At 40.2% G+C, this 9,769-nt stretch overlaps 1 protein-coding gene across 1 annotated transcript in view; it reads right to left on the bottom strand.

The window, feature by feature from the left end:
* Positions 1-9,769, bottom strand: part of NBAS (neuroblastoma amplified sequence) — a 267,834-nt gene that overhangs the window by 14,752 nt on the left and 243,313 nt on the right. The window contains 2 exon segments of the mRNA XM_023528505.1: positions 5,151-5,295; positions 6,736-6,875. Of these exon segments, the coding sequence (XP_023384273.1) occupies positions 5,151-5,295; positions 6,736-6,875 (285 nt within the window).

Here is a 9,769-nt window from a genome sequence, read left to right as displayed (position 1 = left end):
GTGTGTGTGTGTGTGCGCGTGCGTGTGTGTGTAAAGCACACATGGGATCACGCTGATTTACTGTTTGGTACCTGCTTTGCTCATGTCACAGTATTTTGTAAACATCTTTCCAAGCTCTCAGACATTCATCCGTCTATGATGTTGCTTTTAATGGCTGCACGATATCCCACTGGATGGATACAGGACTGTCAGATATTGTCAACTCGCAAAGCCCTGGTTTCCTCATAAGTAAAATGGAGGTAATTATATCTACTTTGCAGTGTTTTGTGTGTGTGTGTGTGTGTGTGGATGTGGGTGTGAATAAGAGTTAATGAATAACAACATACAATGCTCAACATATACTAGATGCTTAAAAAACAAGAACTATTATCAATTGTGAATATCACGTATCTTGTTCTCATCCATTGCAACAAAGAAAATCAGCAAGTTAAATATTTAAAAACCTGTTTATAATTCTAATGTCAAGGTGAACTGAATACCTGATAGTTAAGCTATTCCATCTTCATGAAAACTCTCTGTGGTCTAGAAAAATCAAAATGTATTTTAATCTGCATAGACGTATCTGAATTTTATTCTCAGCTCATTATATTAGCTGAACCAGTCATCAGAGAGCAGGCTTTTATACAAGATAACAAATGATAATCCTTTACAACAAAAGAATAAAAAAAATAAGTTTGCAAGCTACCCCTCCCTGCTGAGTCACATGCTCCCGCAGTGTCCTGACTTCAGCTGTAACATAAAGAACAGAACACTCAGACCAAGGCCAGACAATGAATGCAACCTCATCATGTAAAGCAAGGGTTGTTCTAGAAAGAATTGAGAATCCCGCCCTCCATGAGACTGATCTTTCTCTTGTGCTCCTGCAGCACATCAGAAAAAAACTCAAATTTGTAGTTTCATAATTCCTTTACGTTCTTATAAAGCATAGATAAAATAAGGATGGCATGAAGAAGCTCCTAGCTGGAGCTTAGGATAAAGGCCACTTCAGAATTCCACTCGCTGTAGTTTTTTTTAAGCTTTCTCTTACCGAGCATGTGTCTGCTGGGCATCAGCAAGGCCTGCACATTTCAGACTGGAAGGCTGTGCTACACAAACTTGTGTGCAAATGATATCGGCAGGGTAATAGTTTTGTAAAGTGTCTACTTCGAACATTCTGGATTCTAACTCAGTAAAGTGCTCTGCGTGCCTTACAGCACACAGGACTCACAGAGGCGTCTCACTTAGGGTCTGGGCCAAAGAGAAATGCAGATTTTTAACCTGGGGTGCCAAAACCTGCAGAAAATATTTGGGAGGGTGAAATACAAACTCCAGTGCATGACAGTCTAGCCCACCTGCCACAGGACTTGTTTCCTTCATCCTCCTCCTCCTCGAATGTTACTGCAACGCCCGCCACCTGCACCCCAGATCCTGATCCCCAGACAGTGCCCCCTGGACGGGCTGTCTGAACATGCACTGTCCACCACGGCAGCCGCAAGACACACGTGGCTAGTGTGCATCTGAGTGTGGCTAGCGCAGCTGAGGAACTGCATTTTAAATTTCAATCAATCGTACTTAATTTGTTTTAATTTTAAGAACCACCCCCAGCCAGTGGCTACTGTACTGAACAGCAGGTACAGCTGATGAGTGTCAGGCCTGCTCAAATCTCTGGGCTCTGCACACGATGTAACCTCTGCTGTTTCTGTCTGATTAATCCCTCTTTATCCTTTAAGTCTCAGCTTCAAAAGGCACAGGAAAACCTCATCTCCTACAAAGATGCCTCTGAGTTCCTTTCCTGCAGCTCCCCAAATCCCTGTGTGCTTAGAAAACGCACCTCGCAAACCAGGGAGTGGGGCAACCACAGGTGGAGGATTAAAAAAAGTGAGTCGTGGCTAATGTTACTGCCACAGTGATATTAAATATTATGGAACTGTGAAATTAGATCGTGGAATTTCCAAATGTGGTAAAATAAACTCAACAAGACTTTTCCATTTTGTAATCATAATGTCCCTTCCTTTGTAACAATTTTAATTCATATCTGAGCACATTTAGTGATCAATAAAAACAGTATATACATTTGCAAAGTTCTCTTAATCACAGCATCCTAAGGAAAAAAAATCCATAAGTGAACCCAATTTAAAGAAACTGAGGCAACATAAGGAAAATGAAGAAAAGTCACTGTGGCAACAGAACTCATTTGATAATAATTATTTTTATATCAGCAAATTGGAAAAGAGAAATAATAATGACCTACTTAAAAATGGGGTTCAATCCAGTACCTTCCTCCCCACCCCAAGAGATGATGGACTTTGGAAGGTAGTGAATTGCGTGCTACGGATGAAGCAGTAAACAGACAGCCTCAGCTGCACCTCCTCACAGGTCCGGAGGCCTCGGAGAGCAGACAGAAGCGGGGTCCCCTGTGAGGCCATCCAGTCTAGGCCCTTGTTTCAGAGACTAGAAAGCAGAGGTCGAGAGTGCCCGGTGCTTTTCTCATGTCACTGATATGCTGTGGCCCAGTCCGCAGTAAAGCGGTACTATTCACGCATCGCTAGGGCTCCTCCTCATGCACGGCGTCTGACGTGCCCTGCCCCTCGGTGCTCCCAGCCCTCATGGGGAGGACAGGCCTCGCCCCTCCGAGGCGCATGTGGGGAGGACTCTAATGCATGGGCGTTTAATCTATTCTGATCGCCTTAAAGCACTGAGGAATCATGAGCAGACAATTCTGAGATCAAACAGGACCACTGCAAAGAAGCTTAATGGATTACTCTATTTTTCAAAGTAGCTCAACCTAGTTGTAGAACCACAGGAGTTAAATCGTTATAGCTATTTAACTTCTCATTTAACCATCCACTCTTCTTTTAGAAAAATAAGAAATAGAAAGCATAACGTATTATATATTAGTCAATAGAAAGAAGAACACACTTTTCCTCTATGTCCTTACTTTAAATGTAATGCCGACAGGACTTACTGCTGCTAGGGACACTCAGAGGTTGCTATCACCCATTCCCAGGTGGCTAAAAGATGGTAACATAACTGTTATCGAACCTTGATTACGTAGCTAATGGTATGTCAGGGTCAAAGACACAGTGGCCATGTTTCTCAGCTAACTTACGTTCCTTGCCTTAGAACTAATTACAGTAAAACCAAACCAATGAGGATATTTAAAAAACAAAAAAAAAAACAAAACAAACAAACAAACAAACAAAAAAACACCTTCTCTAGGTGATAACAGAGATCCTAAAACTCTTACAGTATAGAGGGAAAAATATGTTGTTCTTTTTATTGTTTTAGAACAGCGGTCCCCAACCATTTTGGCACCAGAGGCCAGTGCTCCTATGAGAATCTAACACCTGATGGTCTGAGGCAGCGCTGAGGCGGTGATGCTGGCGCTGGGGAGCGGCTGCAAATACAGATGAAGCTTCGCTCACTCGCCCACCGTTCACCTCCTGCTGTGCGGCCCAGTTCCCAAGAGGCCATGGATGGTACCTGTCCATGGCCTGGGGGTTGGGGACCCATTTTAGAATGCTGACAATGTAGACTTTAGACTGTATAGACCATTCTTAAAGGAAGTACCATAGAAAAGGGAAAAAATTGACCATAAAACTTAAACAACTACACAAGACAGACGTTCAATATGCAACACCCCAAGTATAGTTAAGAATGGCTCCTTTGGAAGTATTTGTTTTTTAGCATTTAAGCGCAGAGGTTTGGTTTGAGAGTCAGACCTACCATCTACTGCCTCAGTGACCTGGAGCAAGACCCTTGCCATCAGAGCCTCCATTTCTTCAGCTATCAAATGGAGATCAAGGAACTTCCTGACAGGTGGTAGAGGAGGTTAAATGAGACAATGGAAATGAAAGCCCGAGACTGCCAGCAAATGTCAGTTCCTGCTATCACCACCAGCTGGTGAGACAGTAACGACAGATCCTAAACTGCTTTCCTAACCGAGATTCAATAGAACTGCTAGGACACTTCTGGCATTTGATCCTAGTCTAAGAATGGTCTTAGTTTATGTTAAGGCAAAGATGAACCGCATAGGTTATTTACATATGACCTACTCTGGGGTCGGGGAATAAACTGCGCTGAGTCCCCACTCTAATCAGTGCTTGAATCCTGCCGTGGGTGAAACAGACATGACACAGCCATGGTCCCCATCCTCCAGGCACTCACAAGAGAGCAGAGCAGATCACAGGAAAATAAGCAGCTGATACAAGCCAATCACGTACCACTGGAGTAAAAGGATGTTGTTTTTGGTGGTGGTACTTTAAATATTTTAGAGAAGAATCTTGCCATTCTGGAGGTTGGAAGACGTCTTTAAATATTTTAAAATTTAATCAAAAAATACTTAGGCAGTCCCTCATTCAGAAAACAATTCATTAAATGTGCATTCATAATGAGAATATTTTCCTTGAGTGATTACGATGAGAATTCAGAGAATCATATTTATAATTTTATTTTCAAGTTTATCTCCTATGTGGTAGAAACTCAAAAACCAATTAATCAATTGAGTGTCATTATCCAAATGCTTAAATTTAAGACATGTAAATTGCTCAAACAACATATTGCCGAGGTTGGATCCACAGCCGGGGGCTATAATAAATATGTGCTTATTTTATAATGTACAATTTTATATATTAAAACAAATACCTCTGTGACAGTCAAATTATGGGATCAAATAGAGAACTAAGGTCAAAATGGAGGTGGCTTTCTTATCAAGTTTATAAAGAATGAATATTGCCACTATGCATTCTCATTAAAATGATGTCAAAAAGTATATAAAAATCGGAGTGTTCAGTTACCTACCTGCCTGGAGGAGAGCTAATGCTTACTACTGTGTCACTGACCACCCCGCTTCAGACAGAGACAGCCCACAAGCTACCACGACCCCCAAGAACATACACCTGAGTGAGACACACAAGGGTAGCCAACAGGAGCTGAAAACTGGGTTATACTCTGGGACTGTAACAGGAATACTGCTTCGGAGCTCGCGCAGAGAGAAAACCACCTCCAAGCAGCTTTTCAGCATTGTGCTTCTTCATTTGATCTGTTACAAATTACAGGCCTTTGCCTACAGGTAACTTGAGCTAAATGTTCTTCAGGTACAGCAGCTGATAAGACAGTTTGGATAAGGAAAAGGCTACCCCCCAGCAAAGCCGCTTAAGATATCCACTCACCTCTGCAGGGAGCATCTGCTTGGTGTTATATAAAGAGCGACAGATTTTCAAAACTTCACTCCCCAGTCCTTCTTTGTTCTCCACCGTACATCTGGTTAGCATCGCCGTAGCTAGTCTCATCCAAGGATTATTCGTTATGCTGGTTCTAAGGGAGAAAAGTGCCAGGCGCTGGAAATGATTAAAGCTTTAACAATTGTGAAGAGATTTTAAAATAGGAAAAAAAAAAATCACGACACTTTTCAAAGTCGAATGCTTATGACAAATTGCAATCATCGTCTGGGTGACGCGTTCCTCCAGGTCTATCCTGTGGAGGAGAGAACATCGCACGGAGAGAACATCGCACGGAGGACGGGAGCCTGTGTGTCACTGACAAGCCCCCAGCAGCATGAGGGTGAGGCAGCCGGAGGATGCTGGACGGCACAGGCTGCTTTGAAGCCACGGCAATGTGGGCTCACATTCACGCTCCCTGACTGACTACTTGGGTGACTCACAGAAGTCGCTTAAACACTCTCAACCTGGTCGTGTGGTTCCAGGGTAGCCGCCCAATCATTCTGAGTCTCGGTTTTTTCCATCGTGAAAAAAGTAATTTAGTGCTTTCCCTGCAGAGTTGCTTGGTTTAATGAATGATGTTTGCAACTGTGGAATGTCGCTCTTAATAGCATGCACATCTTACTATTCGCTACCTAATACCAGTTTTTCTTTGTCATACGGTTATGACTATGATTCTGGGGTCAGAGAAGGACAAATGACATTAAGGGCAGTGAGCAGCTGAGGTCAACTTGGGAGCACAGACTGAGGAAGCAACAAGCAGCAGGGGAATCGCACCCTGAGCTTCGTACAGTTTTCTTATTTCTGAAACACAAAAGCATACAAAGTCTGTTCTTCTGCCAACAAGGAGCAGCAGTTCATGACAGACAGCATATGTGTGCAGAGGAATTCTGGCCACGTCTTCCAAAGGAATCCCTGGCTGACGGCGCGAGGGTAGGATGGCGACTCCACGCGCTATGAGTGGCAGCTGCAGGCTCAGCACGACGCGGAGGGAACAGCATGGGCCGTGAAGGTAGCCGGTACTAGCTGGTTAGAACTCTGCCTCCTCCACTTATCAGCCATATGATGCCTCAAGTTATTTAACTTCAATTTACTCATCTATAAAATGAGATTACATCACCTTCCTGTAGAGGTCTGTTCAGTGAACTGATCATCTATGTAAATTGCACATAATATTGTGTGTCCGCAATAAATGGGAATTATCACAAATAGTCCACATGGATTCTCAAGTTAGCATTGTCAGTCACATTAAAAGGGAGTCGAAAAATTTCCCAGTTAAAGAAAAAAATGGAACAAAATTATTTTGTTGACATCATAAATCAGAGGTTACTATCAAGTATTGTCTGATATTTCTGAATAAAATATCTGGGCTTAGAAGCAAGAAGAAATGGAAAGAAACCACTACTTCAAACAAGCGATTTTAATTTCCGCTGAAGGCCAATATTAATTTTATGTATTTCTTTCCTTTAGCTCATTTGAAGGTACTCATTTTTAAAACCAAACCATGAAAGAAGTCTCATTTTACGTGAACACTTACACATAGTCACGACTCATAGGTGGCCATGCTTGCAAGAGCAAGACCAAGTGCTGGAACTCAGCCTCTTGGTGACTGGACTCCAGGAGCTCCACAAAGAGAGAGTAGCGGTTCTCTTCATTTTCGATATCGGTTATGTCCACCTGGAAGTTGAAATACACACATAAAACTGGTGGCAAAAGCCACTGAATTGGTTTACAGAAGAATTCAAGTTTTATTATTTTGACTAAACACTCTTTTTAAAAATTTTACAAGGTGTTGAGGAAAGATTCAACAATACCCCGTTTTCCACCCGCCCTGCTCCCCCGCACCAAAATAAAAAGCCCTTCTAAGGCTCAATGCCTTACCTATTTCAAACCTTTAGGTTAAAAATTGTTTATAACAAATCACAGGAAGGTTCTTAATGTTATTTACCAAAAGAAATCCAAATAGTAGCTTTTCATAGAACTGAGTCATTAGCATTCAATATGTTGTATCAAAATACTGAATTGTTTTATGTAAAATTATGAGTTCACCATACTCAACATTAGATGAATTTTTTTTAGTTTAAATTATCTTAATGCATTTCTAATTTTCATTTTAGCATTATTACTGCTGTCTTCATGTTGTCTAGAAAATTTCTCTAATTTGAAATTAAAGCTTTTACTAAAGTGCAATTATCATATTTTTTTTTTTTTGCTACAAATCACATCTCTATCATTTCTAATGTAAAAGTCTCAGTCAAATAAAGAGTATTCATTTTCCCTCTCATTGAATAACTGAATATTTCTTTTATACTGGGACAGTCCTAAAACAAATCACATCTCCAATACGCTGTAGATGAAAATGTTTAAGTTGAAAGGCAGTTTTCAATATAAAAGTACGCCAAATGCTGGTTCTCTTGTTCCCTAGCCTCTCTCAACACCGATTCTCTACAATTTGGTAACTAAGACGCGGATGATAAGACCTTAAAAGGATAATGAGAATGGATGATTACCTATACACTTGCTAAATTGTCTACACTAATGCATGTTTCCTAAATATTTGATTTAATGATCATTCTGGCTCTAATCCCAAGTAGCCATCTCAAAGGTCATACTATGAATTCTGCATTTTCACAAAAGTTGCTATGTACTATGAAAATACTGGTAATTATATGAGAAGTCTTGCTCATACAGTTGAGCAGTCAGATCCTTCAAATCCTGCCTTAAAGCCTCATGTCATTCTTCCAATAATAACCCAGAGCATTTTATAGTTTTTGAAATAATTGTATAACCCAGTAAGTCAGTTGACCTTTACAAGAGTCTCGTGTGAAGAACAGCACAGGTATTATTAGCCTCACGTTGCGGATGAGAACGCAAACTGACCTGCCTGGCAACATGGCTAGCAAGTGGCAGAGCCAACATATAATTATAATCAGAACAGGACATTCCAAAACTAGAGGATGCAATAAGCTAAATAAACTTTGAATTATTTAAATTGGTGGTCTAACCGGGAGTTTGGCAATAGTTTCTTGCCTATTTATAAAGAAATGTTAAAAAGAAAATCTCAAACTCAAAACGTCCATCCGTTGTTCCCAGACCGGACCACCTCCAACCTCTGGGGCCCTTAAGTGCTCTGCATCCATCGCACACGCTTCTACCTCAGAAAGTTTGGTCTGTTTCTTCCCGGCACATTTTTTCTCCAGATATCTGTATGCTCATTCCCTCGTTTCCTTCAAATTCAGAACTGCCCTACCTCAAGCAGCATTCCCACTCATCTCTCTCCCTCACCTTGCTTGATTTTCCTTCTGAGCACTTGCAAGTATGTGAAATATTATGTATTGGTTTATTGCTTTTCTTCTTTCATTAGAGTGGGAACTCCTTAAAAACAGACTTTTATTTGATCACTGGTTTATCCCCAATACTTAAAATCATGCTTGATATAGAGTTAATACATAGTAAGTACTTACTGAGTGAATGAAATAATGAATGGATATGCAAAAGAATGAATGAAGATAATTTATCATTCATAAAATATTTTAGCACAGAGTAATATCAAATATTCATTGAGTTGCCATAAATTTTTGGCTGTTTATTTATCAAATATAGATATAAGGTTTAAAAAGAAGATGCCACCAAGAAGAAAAATACTAAAGCAGATCCGGAGATGGCACGTCATTAACATTATGTCTCGACCACTGATGCCTGGTTTAACTATGCAATTTCAGCAAAGCCCCTCTCTCTGACTCTCATTTTCCTTATCTGAAAAATAAGCTCTTCAAAAATCTTCGAAGCCTCAGAAGTTCTAAGGTTCCTGAAGGTCTGTAGCTGGGAAAAGGGTTGGTATGTGGCTGCCCTTTTCTTTCTGAGTTATAATCTAACATTTTACAAAGTTTATTTGCAGACAAGGGTTTTTTTTTGCGTAAAAATCTATATAAAAACAATTGAATGCTATGTCTTTAATGTTCCTAGCAGTATCAACATTCCAGTTTCTAGAATCAGCTGCAGTTTAAATAATAAAAAGTTTCACGTTTACATGAAATGCAGCGTATATACGGGCTATTTGCTGTATGCCATGAAAAGGATGAGATAAGGAAAAAACGATTCATGTTTTCAATATCGTTTAGATGTTTTTCTTTTCAGAAAGTGTAACAGCCTGTAAGTTTTAACTGTCATCAGGAAGGAAAGAGAAAAGAAACTCTAAGTTAAACCTTTATATGTTTATTTTTATATTAGCATGCAAATAATAGTTTTCGTTTTAAAAAAGTGTTCGGTAATAAATGTCTTTGTATAGCAGCTTTCCCACATGTACACACTTTCTAAAAGTGTGTCTTTGCCAGGAAACATTTTCTTCCGAATGCTCATTCATCAATTCAATTATCAGTAACTTACTTTTCAGAGCACTGACCCCCATACTTAAAAGATAAATGTGAAAAATATAGTAATTTACACAAACACCCATTTTGTGTACAGAACTGTTAAGTTACTCAGCTCTTAAGAAAGTAGTTTGAAACACTCTACCACTGTGGCAACAGAATCTTTACCTTATGTGAGAGAAGAAAATGGACCTAAAAAAT

Source organism: Pteropus vampyrus, unplaced genomic scaffold, assembly GCF_000151845.1.
Source record: "Pteropus vampyrus isolate Shadow unplaced genomic scaffold, Pvam_2.0 Scaffold28, whole genome shotgun sequence".
Lineage (NCBI taxonomy): Eukaryota > Metazoa > Chordata > Mammalia > Chiroptera > Pteropodidae > Pteropus > Pteropus vampyrus.
This window is presented reverse-complemented; position numbering and strand designations above follow the sequence as displayed.